This window comes from Phyllobates terribilis, unplaced genomic scaffold, assembly GCF_046119375.1.
Source record: "Phyllobates terribilis strain yellow unplaced genomic scaffold, ASM4611937v1 Scaffold_14__1_contigs__length_39327217, whole genome shotgun sequence".
Classification (NCBI taxonomy): Eukaryota; Metazoa; Chordata; class Amphibia; order Anura; family Dendrobatidae; genus Phyllobates; species Phyllobates terribilis.
This window is the reverse complement of record NW_027362774.1, coordinates 13696698-13721991: the sequence shown is the minus strand read 5'-3', so window position 1 is coordinate 13721991 and position 25294 is coordinate 13696698. Positions and strand designations below refer to the sequence as shown.

The following is a 25294-nucleotide window of genomic DNA, read 5'->3' as shown; positions in this document are numbered from 1 at the left end:
TGGCCAGTCAGCCATGACACTTCTTACCGGTCATCGGAATAGACTAGAGTGTATGCCCCTTTAAATGGCTGCTGCTGTAAATCAGTGACCGCGGCGGCCATGTTGTAGTAAAATGTCGCGTCGTAATGGTTTACCCCCGACAATAGACCCCGGGGTTCAGAGCCATACAACAACATTCCCACAGCCGCTGTCGGCTCTGCCAGATCCCGAGGCGTTGCTGGCGCGGAGCACATGGCAGCGAGACGACGGTTACGAGGAGTCCTGTTCCATTATGTAACGGCCCCGACAGGGTGAACAAATACAAGAAAACGTCTGGAGAACACAGGAGGAGACGAGGCGATGGCAGCGACGTCACTGCTGCAAAAGATGGCATCTAATAAAGATGGCCGACATGAGAATGGGGGGTCCTGCGTCCCCTGTGTGACGGTACTGAACACGTGTGACCACCGCTACTATGGGTCCTGCGTCCCCTGTGTGACGGTACTGAGCACGTGTGACCACCGCTACTATGGGTCCTGCGTCCCCTGTGTGACGGTACTGAGCACGTGTGACCACCGCTACTATGGGTCCTGTGTCCCCTGTGTGACGGTACTGAGCACGTGTGACCACCGCTACTATGGGTCCTGCGTCCCCTGTGTGTCGGTACTGAGCACATGTGACCACCGCTACTATGGGTCCTGTGTCTCCTGTGTGACGGCACTGAGCACGTGTGACCACCGCTACTATGGGTCCTGCGTCCCCTGTGTGTCGGTACTGAGCACGTGTGACCACCGCTACTATGGGTCCTGCGTCCCCTGTGTGACGGTACTGAGCATGTGTGACCACCGCTACTATGGGTTCTGCGTCCCCTGTGTGACGGTACTGAGCATCTGTTTCCACCGCTACTATGGGTCCTGTGTCCCCTGTGTGACGGTACTGAGCACGTGTGGCCACCGCTACTATGGGTCCTGCGTCCCCTGTGTGTCAGTACTGAGCACGTGTGACCACCGCTACTATGGGTCCTGAGTCCCCTGTGTGACGGTACTGAGCATGAGTGACCACCGCTACTATGGGTCCTGCGTCCCCTGTGTGACGGTACTGAGCACGAGTGACCACCGCTACTATGGGTCCTGCGTCCCCTGTGTGTCGGTACTGAGCATGTGTGACCACCGCTACTATGGGTCCTGTGTCTCCTGTGTGACGTTACTGAGCATGTGTGACCACCGCTACTATGGGCCCTGCGTCCCCTGTGTGACGGTACTGAGCATCTGTTTCCACCGCTACTATGGGTCCTGCGTCCCCTGTGTGACGGTACTGAGCACGTGTGACCACCGCTACTATGGGTCCTGCGTCCCCTGTGTGACGGTACTGAGCATGTGTGACCACCGCTACTATGGGTCCTGTGTCCCGTGTGACGATACTGAGCATGTGTGACCACCGCTACTATGGGTCCTGCGTCCCCTGTGTGTCGGTACTGAGCATGTGTGACCACCGCTGCTATGGGTCCTGCGTCCCCTGTGTGTCGGTACTGAGCAAGTGTGACCACCGCTACTATGGGTTCTGCATCTCCTCTGTGACGGTACTGATACTGAGCACGTATGACCACCGCTACTATGGGTCCCGCGTCCCGTGTGACAGGACTGAGCATGTGCGACCACCGCTACTATGGGTTCTGCGTCCCGTGTGACGGTACTGAGCATGTGCGACCACCGCTACTATGGGTCCTGCGTTTCCTGTATGACAGTACTGAGCAAGTGACCACCGCTACTATGGGTCCTGCGTCCCCTGTGTGACGGTATTGAGCATGTGCGACCACCGCTACTATGGGTCCTGCGTTCCCTGTATGACAGTACTGAGCAAGTGATCACCGCTACTATGGGTCCTGAGTCCCCTGTGTGACGTTACTGAGCATGTGTGACCCCCGCTGCTATGGGTCCTGTGTCCCCTGTGTGACGATACTGAGCATGTGTGACCACCGCTGCTATGGGTCCAATGTCCCCTGTGTGACAGTACTAAGCATGTGTGACCACCGCTACTATGGGTCCTGTGTCCCCTGTGTGAAGGTACTGAGCATGTGTGACCACCGCTGCTATGGGTCCTGTGTCCCCTGTGTGACGGTACTGAGCATGTGTGACCACAAGTAGTCCACTTGTTAAATGTCTCGCCGGGGGGGGGTGGGGGAGGGGAGAGCATCGCTGGATGGAGGGTTATGCACATTTTCACGGCTCCGGGAGGGAGATGTCTGCATCTTTTCATCACTCCGCACCTTGGCCGAGCATCAGAAAATCTGAAGAAAAACTTCTCAAGCTGAGCAAATAGCGATAATTGTTTTATGGCGCTGGAGAGCCGCAGGACACGGATCCGCAGGCGGGGATGGAACTGACTACGGGGGGGGGGGCGGAGAGACTGGGGAACATCACGGGATCATCCTGAGATAAGTCATTCCTTACAGATTAAGAAAGAAATCTTTACATGAAACAGGAGGGGAAAAAAAAAAAGTCTGATCGGAAAAGCAGCTGACAGGAGGCGCAGACTTTAGTTTAACCCGTTTGATTTTAGTTGTATCACTACAAGTCCCAGCATGTCCTGACTGCCTTCCTCAACAGCAAACTGTGCCTCCCCAGGGCTACAAGGCTCAGCATGCCTTTACAGCCAAACTCCGGTAACTCAAGACACTGCACCAGAATATCAGCTGCGAAGGTGAATTTTATGACAGCAAGCAGAGATACTAATTATGAGAAACTAAAACAATTTGTATTGGAAAGTTGCAGAATTCTTCTTTATTAAAATGTTTGATTTAACTCAGAACAGGAAAATCCCGATCTTCCCAGACGGGTAATTGTCAGATACTTTTGCAAAGCAGTCATAAGTGCTTGCTGCCGTCGCATTTTGGATTTATTAAAAATATATATTATTATTATTATTAAAAAGTTTTGATCTGATAAATCTGAATTTTTTTTTTAAAGGAGTTTCAGATTTTAGGACATCGCCTCCTTCGAAAAGCAGCGGCTTTCCCCGAGCTTCTCCCTATAGAAAATGTCATTGTTTACACAGGAGGCCAGTGACACAGAATATCAGCGGCCACGAGGAGGGCGGAGGCCGCAGCTATTCTCAGCCTCCGAGGCCAGGACCAGAATAGCAGGAGCGGCCGCAGAAGACGACGACGGGGCGGAGGAATGGAGAGAGCTGGATGATAGCAGCGATCACTTCCTGGATCAGAAGACTGAAGGCAAAAAGGGGGGAAAAAAAATAACTAAAAACTTAGAATATGAAAATAAAATAAAAAGAGCTGCGGAACATTGTGCGATTCTGGAGCAATCGGAAGAGTCGTAAATGGGGAAAGTTGCCCGCTATAACGTCAATCGACCACCTTGCTGCACACCTGGGAGGTGCGGATGGCACCGTCATGGCAGCGGAGGGGCCTATTGAAGGCGTTTGTACACCTGAGCCTGGGCGTCATAGTAAGGCATTAATGTACTGTACAACCCAGGGATCTAAAGGGACCAATAATACCATTTAAAAAAAGGGATTTACCATCTAAGAAAAAAAAAGTTATATCTATAATATAATGGGGGATGCGTCCCTCTGTCTGAAGCCTTTATAGACTGAGTATGTACGACGCGCAGTCTGGCTCCAGACAGAGGAACGCATGGAGCCGTTACAGGTAAGAGGATGTGTATGGCGCCGGAGATCGCGGTACGTGTAGACACTGAACGCATACCGCGATCTCCGGCGCCATACTTACATACTTACCTGACCGGGAGGAGCGTTGCCGCGGCGCCTCTCTTCGCCGGAGACCGGGGCAGGTGTGAAGGCGTCGGATGGGCGCATGCGCATAGCGCTATCCGGCGCCATTTTACTGAAGACACATTTGCAGTGTGACTTCAGCAAAATGGCGCCGGACAGAGCAGTGCTCAGACGCCGCACTCCTCCCCCGGCCTCAAGTAGAACAGGACACAGCAGAGCTGAAGCACAAGGAAGAAAGGTGAGTATAAGTGTTTATTTTGTTGTATGTGTGTATAGTGTGAAAGGGATGAGGGGGCCACACATACCAGGATTTTGGGGTGAGGGGGCCACACATACCAGGATTGTGGGGTGAGGGGATCATGCATACCAGGATGAGGGGTACCACACATACCAGGATTGCGGGGTAAAAGAGAATCGTATTTCTCATAGTTTGGGAGTCCTTCATGTGTTTTTGAGCAAACTCTATGCGGGCTTTCATACGTCTTGCACTGATGAGAGCCTTCCGTCGGGCCACTCTGCCATAAAGGCCCGACTGGTGGAGGGCTGCAGTGATAGTTGACTTTGTGGAACTTTCTCCCATCTCCCTACTGCATCTCTGGAGCTCAGCCACAGTGATCTTGGGGTTCTTCTTTACCTCTCTCACCAAGGCTCTTCTCCCACGATTGCTCAGTTTGGCTGGACAGCCAGGTCTAGGAAGACTTCTGGTCGTCCCAAACTTCTTCTATTTAAGGATTATGGAGGCCACTGTGCTCTTAGGAACCTTGAGTAATGCAGAAATTCTTTTGTAACCTTGGCCAGATCTGTGCCTTGCCACAATTCTGTCTCTGAGCTCCTTGGGCAGTTCCTTTGAGCTCATGATTCTCATTTGGTCTGACATGCACTGTGAGCTGTGAGGTCTTATATAGACAGGTGTGTGCCTTTCCAAATCAAGTCCTATCAGTTTAATTAAACACAGCTGGACTCCAATGAAGGAGTAGAACCATCTCAAGGAGGATCACAAGGAAATGGACAGCATGTGACTTAAACATGAGTGTCTGAGCAAAGGGTCTGAATACTTATGACCACGTGATATTTCAGTTTTTCTTTTTTAATCAATTTGCAAACATTTCTACATTTCTGTATTTTCAGTCAAGATGGGGTGCAGAGTGGACTTTAACGAGAAAAAAATGAACTTTTTAGAATTTACCAAATGGCTGCAATGAAACAAAGAGTGAAAAATGTAAAGGGGTCTGAATACTTTCCGTACCGACGTGAAGAGAGGCCAATGGACGGAGTGGCCGGCCGTGGTGATACAGAGGAGGACGCAGGGCGAGGGGTAAGATCTGGATGATGGCGGATATCACAGGTGAATATACGGTGACTGGTGATCTTCGTGTTACGGCCGCTGTGAATGACGACTGTTTATGTATTCGCAGAGCAGAAAAGCCAAGGACGCTCCATTATACAAGAAGGATCACATCATTAGCCGCCACATAACCGCCCCCCGCCATGCCCGCGTATCGCCACATCCCGACTCCTCTCGTACAGATAATGGAGTATAATGAAAGGAAGAACAAAAAACATCATTAATACAAGGGACTCCGCTTCCTGCAAACATTAAACTGGTTTATCCCGTCCTAGTGGGAAGAGCGCACCGCGGGGCAGAAATACAGGAACAATGGAGCAGTCAGCTGCCAGAGAGACGCGCCGTCATCATGAAAGCGCAGGAATAAAGGGGAACCTCGGAAAGCTGGGCGGGCAGCAGCGCAGGGGCTCACCCAGCTTTCCCACTCAGATGGCATGGCGCCCACTCAGTGTGTCTCTGGACTCAGGAAAGCAATCAGGGGGTCACCCAGCTTTACCAAACTTCTGCATGGATAAGATGTAATGGCGGCCATACTGGCACTCTTCTAGTCCTTTAATCAAAGTGGGCGTGGCCTTCATCTCTTGTGAAGGATCACACCTCCTTAGCTACCAAGAGTAGATTTGCATACACAACACGACACCAAACATGAAGAGGTCAAAGGTGTGTGTCGGCGCGGCCCTGCGTCATTACTGAAGACATTACACAGACAAGGACGGGATGGGGTGCCCCAGTGTAAGGCAATGATTATCACCCGGGTGGAGGCGCAGTCTTAAAGGGACGCCGCTATCTGATCAGCTTAATCCTCGGATCACATTGACCCGTCTGCGGCCCCTTTAAATCCCTCATTACTGTTCACAGCCAGACCAGAGAAATCACAGAGCACGTCCCGACCCTTTAATACCAAGTTCACCTGAAGCAGAAGTGACATGTAATAATCCGCGAGATAAACCCCCCCCCAGCCGAGAGGAGTCGCTCCGAGTAATGCCATAATCCACATCATACCCCACAAGTCTTATGGTCTTTCAGGGAGCTTCCTGGGAAAAGGAGACCCCCAGATAACCTGATAAATCTCCCGATGCACCGCCACAGGCTTAGATCATTCATGTGTTTCCAATGGGCAGAGGGGAAAAGACCGCTGCCAGACACCAGTCTCCCCTAAACCCCTCCCGTCCCTCCTCCAGAACCTCCTCCGCCCCTCCTTCTCCACCAGATCCCTCACCGTCCCTCCGCCGTCACTCCTTTCAAGGCCAGATCCCTCCGCCGTCACTCCTTTCAAGGCCAGATCCCCCTCCGTCACTCCTTCTACAGATCCCCCCCCTCCGTCACTCCTTCTACAGATCCCCCCCCTCCGTCACTCCTTCTACAGATCCCCCCCCTCCGTCACTCCTTCTACAGATCCCCCCCCTCCGTCACTCCTTCTACAGATCCCCCCCTCCGTCACTCCTTCTACAGATCCCCCCCCTCCGTCACTCCTTCTACAGATCCCCCCCCTCCGTCACTCCTTCTACAGATCCCCCCCCTCCGTCACTCCTTCTACAGATCCCCCCCCTCCGTCACTCCTTCTCCAGATCCCCCCTCCGTCACTCCTTCTCCAGATCCCCCCTCCGTCACTCCTTCTTCAGATCCCCCCTCCGTCACTCCTTCTCCAGATCCCCCCTCCGTCACTCCTTCTCCAGATCCCCCCTCCGTCACTCCTTCTCCAGATCCCCCCTCCGTCACTCCTTCTCCAGATCCCCCCTCCGTCACTCCTTCTCCAGATCCCCCCTCCGTCACTCCTTCTCCAGATCCCCCCTCCGTCACTCCTTCTCCAGATCCCCCCTCCGTCACTCCTTCTCCAGATCTTCTCTGAAAACAAAAGGATGGATGACCGGACTTACCTGTCTGATACCTCCCCGATGTCATCCGTCAGGGTAATTTACAGAACCTTTAGATGGGCCACTCTCAGCCCGTTAACGAGCGGCGATCAGTTATATACAGATTGACCAGACCTCGTTTTCTGCCTCCATACACCACATTGTCGCTAGCACATTCCCCACTTACAGGCGGCGATGTGCTGCCGATAACAAGGGTTTAGCGTCGGCATAAACGGTCTGATCCCCTGTAGAACGAGCGTTGGCTGATGATCGGCTGATTTGGAGACCCCCATACAGATTAGAGGACTCATCAATGGAAAGGTTTTATCTACGGCGGTCCTCACCGCCCCCAGTAATTACAGCGCAAGCAGACGTCTGTGGACAGTCCCAGGTACTGACCCATCATATGATGAACTATGTGATAGAGAAGCTGGATGACGACTGATGATGAATGCCACCCAACTTTCTTAAGCTCCTGAAAAGCAAATCTAACAAATTGGAGGGAGAGGTAATACAAGGTAATAGTGCCATTCAGGAGCCTGGAGAAGCTGGGTGACTACTCTTGTGGAGCGGTCAGATTGGTTGCTGGACTAGAAGAAAAAAAAAGAAATGCTAAGAAATGGACTTTTTAGGATTTTGGGTAGGGGGTGGCGAGACGTTATCAGCGCTGCAGAGCCATCGTCTTCCCCGCCAGGATCATGTCAAGACTTCTTGCAGCGATTTCCCAACCACGTCCCCGTGCCAGGGACCCCATCCTCAAAACCCAGATGCCAGACTCTGCTCGAAAAGCTCAGTATGTGCCAGAGAGCAACTAAAAATGGGAACTTCAGGGGGAACATAACCCGTAACAGATGTGGCGGCCAGAGCGAGCGAGCGATGCTGCAAACAGGCCGATGACTAATGCGCCGGAGAGGAGGCACCGGGTCCGGCTTCACATGCTCCGGGGAAAGGAGGAGGGGGGCGCTCTGACCAAAACAACAACACGTTCCTAAGAGACCACTGTAGAAAACGGATGACGTCCTTCACAACCACAGAAATCACCGCGGCAGAGAACAGCTTAAAAGGAGTCATCAAGTAGTAGAGAAAACCTCAGTTGTTTCAAGTCATCATTTTCAAGATCTCGGCTTGCTTTCAGCGAAGGGAAAAGATAAAATGTACAACTAGGATTGTGCTTTCTACTTAAAGAAGGGGATGTTCAGGATTTACCCAAACAGGAAGAAAAGAGAAAAAAAAAAAGTTGTATAATGGCTTATTGTTATAAAAGAAGGACATCTGGGCCTCCATGCTTTACACTGCTGTGCAGCTCAACAAGGCAGAGACTATGTTGGATCACTGCGGGGGGATCCCTAAAAGGCACCCCACAATTGTACACAGCTGGGTGCATAGACTTGTGCCCCTAGAGCCGCCATCCTGATAACATTGTACGTGGGGTTTCTAGAGACAGAAGCGACACATGACGTCAATGGTTCTGAGCGACAACAAAACAGACCCAGGAGCAGCAGGTTGTCAGCAGGGGGGGGGGGGCAAACACGACCCCTGACCTCCACCAGGAACAATCCGGTACCCGCTGCGGGCGATCTCATCACCATTGTTAGCGGGATGTTGGGTTACACACCTTGTAATGAAAGTCTACAGGGCACGAAATCAGAGAGCGGGCGGGGACGTCACCCTGCACATCGCTCCTAGAGGCCAGCTATGGTGGATCAGTAACTATTTGGCTTCCTAGTGAGCCGCGATCAGGTTCCTCTGCTACTAAAGGGTTAAAATGTAGCCGTGCTCTCCATTTCTGGGCGATCAGAAGAGGACCAGTCTGGTGACATATCTGAGGTACGGGCGATGGGAACGTCCGCCACACCGGAAAATGCAGAAATATATGTGCGGCAGAGAAGTGCGGAGGATCCACAACCACTGCTGGCTGTCAGGGAATGGAAACAGGCGGAAAACCTAAAAAAAAGTACAACCAGTCTGTGAGTGGCAGCCGGACTCCGACTGTTACATTGTATCAGATAAAAGGTAACAAGGTGATCAGCTCACGGGGGTCGGTCGGTCCGCGCGGGGGGTCGGTCGGTGCGCCCCCTCTCTCGCGCGGGGGGTCGGTCGGTCCGGGCGCCCCCTCTCTCGCGCGGGGGGTCGGTCGGTCCGGGCGCCCCCTCTCTCGCGCGGGGGGTCGGTCGGTCCGCCCCGGGCGCCCCCTCTCTCGCGCGGGGGGTCGGTCGGTCCGCCCCGGGCGCCCCCTCTCTCGCGCGGGGGGTCGGTCGGGGCGCCCCCTCTCTCGCGCGGGGGGTCGGTCCGGGCGCCCCCTCTCTCGCGCGGGGGGTCGGTCCGGGCGCCCCCTCTCTCGCGCGGGGGGTCGGTCGGTCCGCCCCGGGCGCCCCCTCTCTCGCGCGGGGGGTCGGTCGGTCGGTCCGCCCCGGGCGCCCCCTCTCTCGCGCGGGGGGTCGGTCGGTCCGCCCCGGGCGCCCCCTCTCTCGCGCGGGGGGTCGGTCCGGGCGCCCCCTCTCTCGCGCGGGGGGTCGGTCGGTCCGCCCCGGGCGCCCCCTCTCTCGCGCGGGGGGTCGGTCGGTCGGTCCGCCCCGGGCGCCCCCTCTCTCGCGCGGGGGGTCGGTCGGTCGGTCCGCCCCGGGCGCCCCCTCTCTCGCGCGGGGGGTCGGTCGGTCCGCCCCGGGCGCCCCCTCTCTCGCGCGGGGGGTCGGTCCGGGCGCCCCCTCTCTCGCGCGGGGGGTCGGTCCGGGCGCCCCCTCTCTCGCGCGGGGGGTCGGTCGGTCCGCCCCGGGCGCCCCCTCTCTCGCGCGGGGGGTCGGTCCGCCCCGGGCGCCCCCTCTCTCGCGCGGGGGGTCGGTCGGTCCGCCCCGGGCGCCCCCTCTCTCGCGCGGGGGGTCGGTCGGTCCGCCCCGGGCGCCCCCTCTCTCGCGCGGGGGGTCGGTCGGTCCGCCCCGGGCGCCCCCTCTCTCGCGCGGGGGGTCGGTCGGTCGGTCCGCCCCGGGCGCCCCCTCTCTCGCGCGGGGGGTCGGTCGGTCGGTCCGCCCCGGGCGCCCCCTCTCTCGCGCGGGGGGTCGGTCGGTCGGTCCGCCCCGGGCGCCCCCTCTCTCGCGCGGGGGGTCGGTCGGTCCGCCCCGGGCGCCCCCTCTCTCGCGCGGGGGGTCGGTCGGTCCGCCCCGGGCGCCCCCTCTCTCGCGCGGGGGGTCGGTCGGTCCGCCCCGGGCGCCCCCTCTCTCGCGCGGGGGGTCGGTCGGTCCGCCCCGGGCGCCCCCTCTCTCGCGCGGGGGGTCGGTCGGTCCGCCCCGGGCGCCCCCTCTCTCGCGCGGGGGGTCGGTCGGTCCGCCCCGGGCGCCCCCTCTCTCGCGCGGGGGGTCGGTCGGTCCGCCCCGGGCGCCCCCTCTCTCGCGCGGGGGGTCGGTCGGTCCGCCCCGGGCGCCCCCTCTCTCGCGCGGGGGGTCGGTCGGTCCGCCCCGGGCGCCCCCTCTCTCGCGCGGGGGGTCGGTCGGTCCGCCCCGGGCGCCCCCTCTCTCGCGCGGGGGGTCGGTCGGTCCGCCCCGGGCGCCCCCTCTCTCGCGCGGGGGGTCGGTCGGTCCGCCCCGGGCGCCCCCTCTCTCGCGCGGGGGGTCGGTCGGTCCGCCCCGGGCGCCCCCTCTCTCGCGCGGGGGGTCGGTCGGTCCGCCCCGGGCGCCCCCTCTCTCGCGCGGGGGGTCGGTCGGTCCGCCCCGGGCGCCCCCTCTCTCGCGCGGGGGGGTCGGTCGGTCCGCCCCGGGCGCCCCCTCTCTCGCGCGGGGGGGTCGGTCGGTCCGCCCCGGGCGCCCCCTCTCTCGCGCGGGGGGTCGGTCGGTCCGCCCCGGGCGCCCCCTCTCTCGCGCGGGGGGTCGGTCCGCCCCGGGCGCCCCCTCTCTCGCGCGGGGGGTCGGTCGGTCCGCCCCGGGCACCCCCTCTCTCGCGCGGGGTCGGTCGGTCCGGGCGCCCCCTCTCTCGCGCGGGGTCGGTCGGTCCGCCCCGGGCGCCCCCTCTCTCGCGCGGGGTCGGTCGGTCCGCCCCGGGCGCCCCCTCTCTCACGCGGGGTCAGTCGGTCGGTCCGCCCCGGGCGCCCCCTCTCTCGCGCGGGGTCGGTCGGTCCGCCCCGGGCGCCCCCTCTCTCACGCGGGGTCAGTCGGTCGGTCCGCCCCGGGCGCCCCCTCTCTCGCGCGGGGTCAGTCGGTCGGTCCGCCCCGGGCGCCCCCTCTCTCGCGCGGGGTCAGTCGGTCGGTCCGCCCCGGGCGCCCCCTCTCTCGCGCGGGGTCAGTCGGTCGGTCCGCCCCGGGCGCCCCCTCTCTCGCGCGGGGTCAGTCGGTCGGTCCGCCCCGGGCGCCCCCTCTCTCGCGCGGGGTCGGTCGGTCCGCCCCGGGCGCCCACGATCGTTGCTCATCGGCAATCGCTTCATGTCGGGGCGCCTTTGCTACGGTCGGGATGTTCGCTTACAAAACGTTTCTGCGAAACTCAAGAAGCTTAAGTGAAGAAAACACAATAATTTCAAATCCGTGATGGAGGAACAGCACATCCTTGTAACCTTGTCTGAGACTTAAGACCATAATAAAGGCAGACATGCCCAAGATTGTGACAGAAAGGAGGTCAGGTAAACTCCAAGGACTGCATCCCTTAACTACCCCCGATTTCTAAGAAACACAAACATATAACACTCCTGGGGCCGACCGATGTCACCTGTATCATCAACAAAGGTCATTTTATTAATAGCGATTGTTGCCCTCCAGCTTCTTACACACCCTTCTGTAGGAGAAACCGCTCTCATACTGAAAAGTGTCGGTTTACACTGCACTTCTGGTATTCCATTCATGAGCCAAGGAGCTCAGGAAGAACAGGTCCATGTAGACAATAAATGGGGTGTGTTATTACTGCTTTGGGTTTAGACCCCATGATTAGCACGTCAAGGATCTATTCTCTGGGTGATTACCATGTCATACTGGTAACGTTTGCAGCAGCTCCAGCCATAAAGCGTTGAGCCATGGGCACTGCAGTATCATGAGCTGTGAACCTGCCATGATAAGTTCTGTGTATGGGAGCAATCACGCGTGTGAAGGAGCAGATAGCGCGGAGGCCCAGGAACAACAGGGCACGATAATCTCCCCCGGCCAGGACAATGCGGCTCTTACAAACCTTACAGAAAGTGCAGCTGCAGAGTGCTTAAAGGGGGATTCCTAAACTGTTAAGATTTTGTGAAATAAAAATAGGATGTATCCACTTTTCAACTTTACAGGGGTCAACACAGGGCGACAGGTTGCAGGATTTGGGAATGTTTAGCTTGCAAAAAAGAAGACTGAGAGGAGACTTAATAGCTGTCTACAAATATGTCAAGGGCTGTCACATTGTAGAAGGATCATCTTTATTCTCATTTGCACAAGGAAAGACTAGAAGCAATGGGATGAAACTAAATGGGAGGAGACACAGATTAGATATTAGAAAAAACTTTTTGACAGTTAGGGTGATTAATGAGTGGAACAGGCTGCCACGAGAGGTGGTGAGTTCCCCTTCAATGGACATCTTCAAACAGAGGCTGGACAGACATCTGTCTGAGATGATCTAGTGAATCCTGCTTTTAGCAGGGGGTTGGACCAGATGACCCAGGAGGTCCCTTCCAACTCTACCATTCTATGATTCTATGATTCTATGACATCATGTCTTCAGGTGGCATACAACTGAGGCCGCAGAGACTGGCACCGAACATCACAATTAACAAGGAGGGGTTTTTGGTGACCCTCTGTATAGATATTGGGAAGTTTAATATATTTTAATGACTTGCACTGTCAGGAAATTTTGGGGGTACTAGTCCAGTGCGGTAGCGGAGGAGGTCTGCAGCGCCGTCATTGCGTCTTTTGCCGCTTTCTATTTGACAATGAAGTAATTGCTTTAATCATCTGCAAAGTGAGCAACGCGGATTATGAAATCACCAGATGGTGATGTGGCAAAATAACACTTCAAAACCTCTGCACATAGATATAAAAGCAGCAGATGTGTCATCAGACGGACGTGACCACATCCTGCAGGACTCAGGTAATGGCAGGCGATGGAGGAACAGGCAGCAAGCAGGGGGTTGCAATGCAATCGCACCCGGGACCTGGAGACTAGAGGGGCCCCAAAAGTCCTTTGCACCATATGAAAAGACTATTACTATTAAAACACCTGGGTTAGTTGAGGACCGCACTGAAGATTTTGCACAAGTGACGCCGGGAGTAATGGGGGCCAACATGCCGGATTACTGGAAATGCTGGACTATTGGTCATTCAGTGACTGGTCTCCACCTGCAGAACAAGGCTGGCACTACGGACCCGCATAGTAAATGTTTGCATCCACCGGACACATGGGACAGCAGAGGTCTTTACCTCTGAATACCCAAGAGATAAAGCCAGCGGACCTGCAACCCATGGCTCCACAGATACGGGTGAAACTACAACTCCCAGCATGCCCCGCTGATGTAATAACAATGGTGTTTGGTTGAGAAGAAGAGGTGCGGAAAAAGAAAAATCACCGAAATAAGTTCCAATCTCGGAGGAGATTACGCAAGAAGCAGAGAAAACAAACAAATCATCCGGCAGAAATTAGGAAAATGTTACGAGCGGCCGCGGAGCAGGATGTGCTACAGTCACAATAGGAAGTGAGTGGTGACCTCCTGCAGAGCCCCCCCGGGGACGAGGAAGACCCAACACCAGCTACAAGGAGCCGGCAGCTCCAGAGAACAATCCCACAATGCAACACCAAAATACAGACGTGTATAGTACAGAGTCTGATAATCCGGCACCTGGGAGAGAAGGTGCCGATTACACTCCAGGAAGGATTCATATACATCCAGTAATACAGAATATCTGATAATCCGGCAATTAGAGAATCCCATTCATGCTGATGGGTTGTTACATTGTATCAGTCTGGAGTGCAGGCTAATCCCTTCACACAGTAGGGTCTAGACTGATACATTGTAACAAACCCTCAGCTGGGAGAAGAAGTATCGGGGGCAATGTAAATAATGGTCAGACTGGACAAAACAAATGAAACAAAGTATATTAGAGAGAGTAGCAATGACTAAAGGAGTTGTCCAAGACGAGAAAACATGACATATTTTTTTTCCCGTAAACACAGCGCCACATCCCTCCACAGGCTGTGAGTGGTATTGCAGCTCAGCTCCATTCAGGGAGGGGTTACAGGGCGATTTTGCCCCCGATATAAGCCACAGATTAATGCAAGTGAACGGGGTCACATTGCAACCTGCCAGGTGCAGCAAGCGCGACAAGCAAGTCGCAAAAAGTGGGAACCAGACTTGTCCCAGTCCGTGCGGTATAGTGGTGTATGTAATATTGCCGTTGTATACACCGATCTTTGACGGCACGACCCGTGTCGCTGCATTGCCCCAATCAACTGTAACACCAGACACAACCCGTGGGCTATCAGACGTCTACGGCAGGATCGGAGCAAGTGCAGATCAATAACGATGCAGCAGCACAAAACAATTCATTCTGCGCAGCAAAATCCTGCAAAAAGCTAATGCCGTCATCCCATAATGGCCAGGCCCACGTCAGGGCGGAAGCAGCTGACAGATAAGACGGACAGTCAGTGACAGTCACATGACAGCCGGGGAAATATACAGCAGACGCATTAACGGCTTTCTACTATCACAGGCTGCACTGAGATCGACAGGAGGATGGAGCTGCGGCCCAGGACACGAGTGATCAAGCACTGCAGAGAGGAGGGTCCGCCGCATGCTGCACACTCATCGTATGAGAGCATGGAGACATCCACCTGCCCCCAAAACTAGTCACATCACTGACAGCAGACCCCATGTTTGCACTGGAATCGCAGCGGATGGTACCCCAGCCATCAGCAATTGTGGATAAGTGATAGCTTGTTATTTTCGGGTGGGGGAGTTTTCAGCCTCTGCATGTAAATGTGAGCGATCCCATTTGTGACAAAACAGCCTATAATCTTAATCAGCCAGATGTTTAGATTTGTTAATCCAAGAGAAATACACTATTGTGTTTGTGTTGACTTGAGCATTTCTGTGGCTGGTCAAGAAGGACAGAACAGTATTTGTATAACCCTGAATGTTGTCTTCTCTGATTCTGAAACAATGATGTTTATTTACAAAAGCCCCTCCGATACCAACTATGTAAATTGATTAGCTCAAACAATGAGACCTGAGCCCTGTGAGTAATGCCCTCCCTAACCCCTTGACCTGTGGATGTGTGCTTAAAAAAGGATATATGCTTCTGTACCAGTCAGACTTGAGAGAGAAATTGTAAGGAGACTTTTCAAGGAGAATCAAAGATCAGACTCTCTTGAGACCATCAGCTTGGAAGCATGCCTTTACCCAAACAGACACAGATTTGGATTCTACGTGATTCCGGTCTACGGGTATATGGCCCTGACTGGAAAGATACGGATCTGCTCCATTGACCATCAGAGAGCCCATGGATACATTTGGGGAGACCAGGTTGGGGCGATGAAGTCACCTGGGCTCATGGATATGGTGTTTGGGGTCGCCAGGTGGGACCCTCCGATCGCCTGGAACCCATCGAGACATTCAGAGAAGCCAGATTTGGACCAGCCGGTCATCTGGCCCCATGGAAACTTTCGGAGAGGCCATGGTGGGACCCTCGGGTCTCCTGGCCTTGTACTTCGATGGACTGCTGCCTTCCTAAGCTTGGCGCTACCTTCTCTCTGTGGGGGCCCGCCAGAAGCGTGGGGCCACTGGTTGAGGTAGTTGGCCCTGGAAGTCCCAAAGTCGCAGCTGTTCTATCCCAGACAAGCCAGCGGAAAGGTGAGGACTGTGTAATGTTGCACCATCTTGGGTATTTGCTGGGACTGTTCTATGTGTTTATTGTCTATTTTGTGGTTCAATAAAGCATTGCCACGCTGTTTTACCCGCACCCTGTGATGTCTTGAGTACTACTACACCCACGGAAGACCCCGGGTCTATCAGTAAGCAGAGATTTTGAAAATGGCAACGAAAGACAAAAGTAGATTAAAAAAGTTGCAGAACTTTTCGTTACTTTTCGCTTGTGATTTTTTTTCAGGTGTGAAGCAACATCAAAGGCTCCGGGGAGTAATAAGTAGGCGATGTATTTACAGTGCGGAGCCTGTGAGTGAACGTTACTCAGTAATCCCAGCCATCGCTCATTACACACATTCCTAACTTTCCTTTACTCCAGAAACATTACCATAAACCCGTCCACGACACGTGTGACCAAACAGGTTCTGCCGCGGTGCCCCGAGGTGGGTACTATGGCGCTAACTGCAGGATCACATGATGTCCCCAGGAAACCCAAGATGGTGCGGAAACTGGACTCGTTCTTACTCCAAGGGATCCACCATACAAGACGAGACGCCACTGCTAACAGAGCATACATGTCAGAGCATGCTGGGGGTTGTAGTTTCACAATAATTGGACTGATACCACTGATAGACCCTGTAATACAGCAGCAGTTGGGGGTCTGCCTCGTTCTTGCATCACCAGATCCCGGGGGTCTCAGATTTATAATGAGGGCAATGTTAATGAGAACAAGATGGAGTTAGGGTCTGCAATCCATCACTGGGGCAGCTTGGTCTTCGAAGGGGAATCTGATGCCAGGGCTAGGTAAACACGCACAGCAGCCCCCCAATACCTCCGAGCCGTATACTGAATGTGAACATTCACCCCTTTACCCGAGGCCTCACAGAGGTTACAGCGGTAATATAGGACCTCCGACCACATCCTGACACTGGGAGAGAGATCGCCTGTCACTTTAGGGAATCTACATTTCAAATAGTTTTCTGCATGACTTTTGGCAAAAATTATTTGCAGAATCGCGGCCTTTGTGTTTTAATTTTGTTGTGATATAAATCTCTGCTTGCAGTCAATGAACAGGGGTCTTCTTACACCAGCAAACATAATGAATGACAAGCGATCAATCAGCGCCCGGCTATCTCCACCTGTCCCAAGCAAAATAAAAAGGAGCCCGGACATGGGATCGGTGGGGATCACCGAACAATCAGGAAGTGATCTCCTGTCCTGTAACACTATTTTTACAGCAACAGGCGGAATACTTGCACATCCCTAATAATTCTCAGTAGCTGAGGATTTGCTACAATTGTATCCACTGTAGACAACCAGCTGTGATCTAAACATGTCAGAAGCAAAATTCAGGAGAATTGAACAGACTGGATACAATGGTAACAAACTGCATGAGGTCTTTTCAAATAATCCACAAAATACACAGGCAGGACCGACACACTGTAACAAAAGCTCAGGACAGGAGAGAAATTTGTTTTGCTGATGACAGTATTCAGAGCTAGCTCAGGCCCGTCACTAAGGGGCCTCAGGGAAAGCTAGCGGATCCCTGGGGCAAGCAGACCCCCGGGGAAAGCGAGCGGATCCCTGGGGCAAGCGGACCTCCGGGGAAAGCGAGCGGATCCCTGGGGCAAGCGGACCCCCGGGGAAAGCGAGCGGATCCCTGGGGCAAGCGGACCCCCGGGGAAAGCGAGCGGATCCCTGGGGCAAGCGGACCCCCGGGGAAAGCGAGCAGATCCCTGGGGCAAGCGGACCTCCGGGGAAAGCGAGCGGATCCCTGGGGCAAGCGGACCCCCGGGGAAAGCGAGCGGATCCCTGGGGCAAGCGGACCCCCGGGGAAAGCGAGCGGATCCCTGGGGCAAGCGGACCCCCGGGGAAAGCGAGCAGATCCCTGGGGCAAGCGGACCTCCGGGGAAAGCGAGCGGATCCCTGGGGCAAGCGGACCCCCGGGGAAAGCGAGCGGAACCCGGGACAAACGGACCCCCAGGGAAAGCGAGCGGATCCTGGGGCAAGCGAGTGGATCCCCGGGCAAGCAAACCTCGGGGAAAGCGGATCCCCGGGCAAGCAAACCTCGGGGAAAGCGGATCCCCGGGCAAGCAAACCTCGGGGAAAGAAGATCCCCGGGCAAGCAAACCTCGGGGAAAGAAGATCCCCGGGCAAGCAAACCTCGGGGAAAGAAGATCCCCGGGCAAGCAAACCTCGGGGAAAGAAGATCCCCGGGCAAGCAAACCTCGGCGAAAGAAGATCCCCGGGCAAGCAAACCTCGGGGAAAGAAGATCCCCGGGCAAGCAAACCTCGGGGAAAGAAGATCCCCGGGCAAGCAAACCTCGGGGAAAGAAGATCCCCGGGCAAGCAAACCTCGGGGAAAGAAGATCCCCGGGCAAGCAAACCTCGGGGAAAGAAGATCCCCGGGCAAGCAAACCTCGGGGAAAGAAGATCCCCGGGCAAGCAAACCTCGGGGAAAGAAGATCCCCAGGAAAGCAAACCTCGGGGAAAGAAGATCCCCGGGAAAGCAAACCTCGGGGAAAGAAGATCCCCGGGAAAGCAAACCTCAGGGAAAGAAGATCCCCGGGCAAGCAAACCTCGGGGAAAGCGGATCCCCGGGCAAGCAAACCTCGGGGAAAGCGGATCCCCGGGCAAGCAAACCTCGGGGAAAGCGGATCCCCGGGCAAGCAAACCTCAGGGAAAGCGGATCCCCGGGCAAGCAAACCTCAGGGAAAGCGGATCCCCGGGCAAGCAAACCTCAGGGAAAGCGGATCTCCGGGCAAGCAAACCTCAGGGAAAGCGGATCCCCGGGCAAGCAAACCTCAGGGAAAGCGGATCCCCGGGCAAGCAAACCTCAGGGAAAGCGGATCCCCGGGCAAGCAAACCTCAGGGAAAGCGGATCCCCGGGCAAGCAAACCTCAGGGAAAGCGGATCCCCAGGCAAGCAAACCTCAGGGAAAGAAGATCCCCGGACAAGCAAAATTTCGGGGAAAGAGGATCCCCGGGCAAGCAAACCTCGGGGAAAGCGAATCTCCGGGCAAATGGGCCTTGGGGAAAGCGGGTCTGGTCTTCGTGGAGACTTTAATACAACTTATGAGCCAGGAAAGATTTAAGTAAAGGCAGAGAGGCGCGATCACAGGGGTCATGGAGAGAGGTATGTTCCCGGGAGCCAGCAGACTGAGCCAGGCCTGCCAACAGTTACTTCAGCTAAATTTGGGATAGACACTTATATGGAAGAAGGGCGTGATCAAGTCGTAGCCCCAGACACAAGGCTTAACCCTTTCACCTGGCAGTAGCCGGCTCTGCCATGCTGCTCGCCTCCTCGGGATTAGCTAGGAGACGGATTAGAGAGGATTCAACTGCAAGAAAAGACACAAAACCAAGAACCTGCAACACGGCACGTGATCCGGAGCCTCTGTGCCATTGTGGCAGAGACGCAGGATACCCCGGCGTACCACCATATACCCCCTCTATTGTACCCCATACAGGACAGGGGCCGAGACCTCCAGGGAGAAGGGACGCTAGGCCTGCAGATCACTGCACAGGAGGCTTTCCCGGCAGCAGAGGATTATTATAGGGATTGCAGGCGGGAGGGTCACTAAGGGGCATCAGCGGAAAACATTACAAGCAGTGACTTGCAGAGCCAGAAATAGCCGTGGAGGGGGCAGAAACCAGGAGGAGCAAAGGGGGGCACGACCACCGCAGTGCAATGCCACGATAACCCACAAGATCGAGGAAAGTGGCATATAATATTGGGGTGTGATCGATATCGCTTTACTCAGCCCCCCCCCCCCAATATAAACGCATAGCACCCGAGGCAGCGTCACACACGAGATAGGCGAACAACAAGCAGCCAACGTGGATGACAACAAGTATGGCGGCTGAGGACCGATGGAAAATGACTGTACACAGATGTCAACGGATGCCGCGAGCAGAAGTCATGTGACCTCTCTATGGATGAAAGAAGAAAAATCATCATGTGACACAAAGCACGTGACCACCAGAGCGTGCACCCCCCCAATACTGCAGTGACCCCAGAGCTTACACTCCCCCCAATACTGCAGTGACCCGAGAGCTTACACTCCCCCCCAATACTGCAGTGTGACCCCAGAACTTACACTCCCCCCCAATACTGCAGTGACCCCAGAGCTTACACTCCCCCCCAATACTGCAGTGTGACCCCAGAGCTTACACTCCCCCCCAATACTGCAGTGTGACCCCAGAGCTTACACTCCCCCCCAATACTGCAGTGTGACCCGAGCTTACACTCCCCCCCAATACTGCAGTGTGACCCAAGCTTACACTCCCCCCCAATACTGCAGTGTGACCCCAGAGCTTCCACTCCCCCCCAATACTGCAGTGTGACCCCAGAGCTTACACTCCCCCCCAATACTGCAGTGTGACCCGAGCTTACACTCCCCCCCAATAATGCAGTGTGACCCGAGCTTACACTCCCCCCCAATACTGCAGTGTGACCCGAGCTTACACTCCCCCCCCCAATACTGCAGTGTGACCCGAGCTTACACTCCCCCCCCCAATACTGCAGTGTGACCCGAGCTTACACTCCCCCCCCCAATACTGCAGTGTGACCCGAGCTTACACTCCCCCCCAATACTGCAGTGTGACCCCAGAGCTTACACTCCCCCCCCCAATACTGCAGTGTGACCCGAGCTTACACTCCCCCCCAATACTGCAGTGTGACCCGAGCTTACACTCCCCCCCCAATACTGCAGTGTGACCCCAGAGCTTACACTCCCCCCCCAATACTGCAGTGTGACCCCAGAGCTTACACTCCCCCCCCAATACTGCAGTGTGACCCCAGAGCTTACACTCCCCCCCAATACTGCAGTGTGACCCCAGAGCTTACACTCCCCCCCCAATACTGCAGTGTGACCCGAGCTTACACTCCCCCCCAATACTGCAGTGTGACCCGAGCTTACACTCCCCCCCCAATACTGCAGTGTGACCCGAGCTTACACTCCCCCCCAATACTGCAGTGTGACCCCAGAGCTTACACTCCCCCCCAATACTGCAGTGTGACCCGAGCTTACACTCCCCCCCCCAATACTGCAGTGTGACCCGAGCTTACACTCCCCCCCAATACTGCAGTGTGACCCCAGAGCTTACACTCCCCCCCCAATACTGCAGTGTGACCCCAGAGCTTACACTCCCCCCCAATACTGCAGTGTGACCCCAGAGCTTACACTCCCCCCCAATACTGCAGTGTGACCCGAGCTTACACTCCCCCCCAATACTGCAGTGTGACCCCAGAGCTTACACTCCCCCCGAATACTGCAGTGTGACCCCAGAGCTTACACTCCCCCCGAATACTGCAGTGTGACCCCAGAGCTTACACTCCCCCCCCCCAATACTGCAGTGTGACCCCAGAGCTTACACTCCCCCCCAATACTGCAGTGTGACCCCAGAGCTTACACTCCCCCCCCCAATACTGCAGTGTGACCCCAGAGCTTACACTCCCCCCCAATACTGCAGTGTGACCCCAGAGCTTACACTCAACCCCAATACTGCAGTGTGACCCAAGCTTACACTCCCCCCCAATACTGCAGTGTGACCCCAGAGCTTCCACTCCCCCCCAATACTGCAGTGTGACCCCAGAGCTTCCACTCCCCCCCAATACTGCAGTGTGACCCGAGCTTACACTCCCCCCCAATAATGCAGTGTGACCCGAGCTTACACTCCCCCCCAATACTGCAGTGTGACCCGAGCTTACACTCCCCCCCCCCAATACTGCAGTGTGACCCGAGCTTACACTCCCCCCCAATACTGCAGTGTGACCCGAGCTTACACTCCCCCCCAATACTGCAGTGTGACCCCAGAGCTTACACTCCCCCCCCAATACTGCAGTGTGACCCGAGCTTACACTCCCCCCCAATACTGCAGTGTGACCCCAGAGCTTACACTCCCCCCCCAATACAGCAGTGTGACCCCAGAGCTTACACTCCCCCCCAATACTGCAGTGTGACCCCAGAGCTTACACTCCCCCCCCAATACTGCAGTGTGACCCGAGCTTACACTCCCCCCCAATACTGCAGTGTGACCCGAGCTTACACTCCCCCCCAATACTGCAGCGTGACCCCAGAGCTTACACTCCCCCCCAATACTGCAGTGTGACCCCAGAGCTTACACTCCCCCCCAATACTGCAGTGTGACCCCAGAGCTTACACTCCCCCCCAATACTGCAGTGTGACCCCAGAGCTTACACTCCCCCCCAATACTGCAGTGTGACCCCAGAGCTTACACTCCCCCCCAATACTGCAGTGTGACCCCAGAGCTTACACTCCCCCCCAATACTGCAGTGTGACCCCAGAGCTTACACTCCCCCCCAATACTGCAGTGTGACCCCAGAGCTTACACTCCCCCCCCAATACTGCAGTGTGACCCCAGAGCTTACACTCCCCCCCAATACTGCAGTGTGACCCCAGAGCTTACACTCCTCCCCCAATACTGCAGTGTGACCCCAGAGCTTACACTCCCCCCCCCCCAATACTGCAGTGTGACCCCAGAGCTTACACTCCCCCCCAATACTGCAGTGTGACCCCAGAGCTTACACTCCCCCCCAATACTGCAGTGTGACCCCAGAGCTTACACTCCCCCCCAATACTGCAGTGTGACCCCAGAGCTTACACTCCCCCCCAATACTGCAGTGTGACCCCAGAGCTTACACTCCCCCCCAATACTGCAGTGTGACCCCAGAGCTTACACTCCCCCCCCCAATACTGCAGTGTGACCCCAGAGCTTACACTCCCCCCCCCCCCCAATACTGCAGTGTGACCCCAGAGCTTACACTCAACCCCAATACTGCAGTGCGACCCCCGTGACCTCTGACCTCCCCCCCGGTCCCGGTACCTTCAGCGGGGCCTCCAGCAGTTTGTGCAGGGCCGGCAGATGCTCGCTCAGGACGGCGCTCTCCGGGAAGTTGTACACCGGGGGTCTCCGCGGCTCCGGGAAGTTGGTGCAGATGAAAGGATCCATGTCATCCAGGTACTGCACCCGGCACTGGACAGACGCCATAGCGGCGGAGCCTGAGACCGACCGACAGACCTCCGCCCGGCTCCCCGGTCACTGCTCACACGGGCGGCAGGACAGCGCCGCCGCTCTCACCGGGAGCCGAGGCGGGGCCGTGACGTCACCGAGGGCGGGAACTGCGGGTATAAAGAGCGACAGAGCGCGAGACAGGCGCTGAGGAGAATGTCACAGAGAGAGGGACAGAGAGGCTGAGGAGAATGTCACAGAGAGAGGGACAGAGAGGCTGAGGAGAATGTCACAGAGAGAGGGACAGAGGCTGAGGAGAATGTCACAGAGAGAGGGACAGAGGCTGAGGAGAATGTCACAGAGAGAGGGACAGAGGCTGAGGAGAATGTCACAAAGAGAGGGACAGAGGCTGAGGAGAATGTCACAGAGAGAGGGACAGAGGAGAATGTCACAGAGAGAGGGACAGAGGGAGGCTGAGGAGAATGTCACAGAGAGAGAGACAGAGGAGAATGTCACAGAGAGAGGGACAGAGGCTGAGGAGAATGTCACAGAGAGAGGGACAGAGGCTGAGGAGAATGTCACAGAGAGAGGGACAGAGGCTGAGGAGAATGTCACAGAGAGAGGCTGAGGAGAATGTCACAGAGAGAGGGACAGAGAGGCTGAGGAGAATGTCACAGAGAGACAGAGGGAGGCTGAGGAGAATGTCACAGAGAGAGAGACAGAGGGAGGCTGAGGAGAATGTCACAGAGAGAGGGACAGAGAGAGGCTGAGGAGAATGTCACAGAGAGAGAGACAGAGGAGAATGTCACAGAGAGAGAGACAGAGGGAGGCTGAGGAGAATGTCACAGAGAGAGGCTGAGGAGAATGTCACAGAGAGAGGCTGAGGAGAATGTCACAGAGAGAGGGACAGAGGCTGAGGAGAATGTCACAGAGAGAGGCTGAGAAGAATGTCACAGAGAGAGGGACAGAGAGAGGCTGAGGAGAATGTCACAGAGAGAGAGACAGAGGGAGGCTGAGGAGAATGTCACAGAGAGAGAGAGACAGAGAGAGGCTGAGGAGAATGTCACAGAGAGAGGGACAGAGAGAGGCTGAGGAGAATGTCACAGAGAGAGGGACAGAGAGGCTGAGGAGAATGTCACAGAGAGAGGGACAGAGAGGCTGAGGAGAATGTCACAGAGAGAGGGACAGAGAGGCTGAGGAGAATGTCACAGAGAGAGGGGCAGAGAGTCTGAGGAGAATGTCACAGAGAGAGGGACAGAGGCTGAGGAGAATGTCACAGAGAGAGGGACAGAGGCTGAGGAGAATGTCACAGAGAGAGGGACAGAGAGACTGAGGAGAATGTCACAGAGAGAGGGACAGAGAGGCTGAGGAGAATGTCACAGAGAGAGGGACAGAGAGGCTGAGGAGAATGTCACAGAGAGAGGGAAAGAGAGGCTGAGGAGAATGTCACAAAGAGAGGGACAGAGAGGCTGAGGAGAATGTCACAGAGAGAGGGACAGAGAGGCTGAGGAGAATGTCACAGAGAGAGGGACAGAGGCTGAGGAGAATGTCACAGAGAGAGGGACAGAGAGGCTGAGGAGAATGTCACAGAGAGAGGGACAGAGGCTGAGGAGAATGTCACAGAGAGGGACTGAGAGAGGCTGAGGAGAATGTCACAGAGAGGGACTGAGAGAGGCTGAGGAGAATGTCACAGAGAGAGGGACAGAGAGGCTGAGGAGAATGTCACAGAGAGGGACTGAGAGAGGCTGAGGAGAATGTCACAGAGAGGGACTGAGAGAGGCTGAGGAGAATGTCACAGAGAGAGGGACAGAGAGGCTGAGGAGAATGTCACAGAGAGAGGGACAGAGAGGCTGAGGAGAATGTCACAGAGAGAGGGACAGAGAGGCTGAGGAGAATGTCACAGAGAGAGAGACAGAGGGAGGCTGAGGAGAATGTCACAGAGAGAGGGACAGAGGCTGAGGAGAATGTCACAGAGAGAGGGACAGAGAGACTGAGGAGAATGTCACAGAGAGAGGGACAGAGAGACTGAGGAGAATGTCACAGAGAGAGGGACAGAGAGGCTGAGGAGAATGTCACAGAGAGGCTGAGGAGAATGTCACAGAGAGAGGGACAGAGAGACTGAGGAGAATGTCACAGAGAGAGGGACAGAGAGGCTGAGGAGAATGTCACAGAGAGAGGGAAAGAGAGGCTGAGGAGAATGTCACAAAGAGAGGGACAGAGAGGCTGAGGAGAATGTCACAGAGAGGCTGAGGAGAATGTCACAGAGAGAGGGACAGAGAGGCTGAGGAGAATGTCACAGAGAGGCTGAGGAGAATGTCACAGAGAGAGGGACAGAGAGGCTGAGGAGAATGTCACAGAGAGAGGGACAGAGAGGCTGAGGAGAATGTCACAGAGAGAGGGAAAGAGAGGCTGAGGAGAATGTCACAAAGAGAGGGACAGAGAGGCTGAGGAGAATGTCACAGAGAGAGGGACAGAGAGGCTGAGGATAATGTCACAGAGAGAGGGACAGAGGCTGAGGAGAATGTCACAGAGAGAGGGACAGAGAGACTGAGGAGAATGTCACAGAGAGAGGGACAGAGGCTGAGGAGAATGTCAC

General features: G+C 55.9%; 1 protein-coding gene across 5 annotated transcripts in view; it reads right to left on the bottom strand.

Annotated features, from left to right (window-relative positions):
- Positions 1-22877, bottom strand: part of FHOD1 (formin homology 2 domain containing 1) — an 82525-nt gene extending 59648 nt beyond the window's left edge. For all 5 annotated transcript variants that reach the window (XM_073659698.1, XM_073659702.1, XM_073659700.1 and 2 more), the window contains exon 1: positions 22573-22877. In XM_073659698.1, coding sequence (XP_073515799.1) covers positions 22573-22737 — 165 coding nt within the window. In that variant the 5' untranslated portion in view covers positions 22738-22877. The remainder of the gene's footprint in view (positions 1-22572) is intronic.
- Between the last annotated feature and the right edge of the window lie 2417 nt (positions 22878-25294).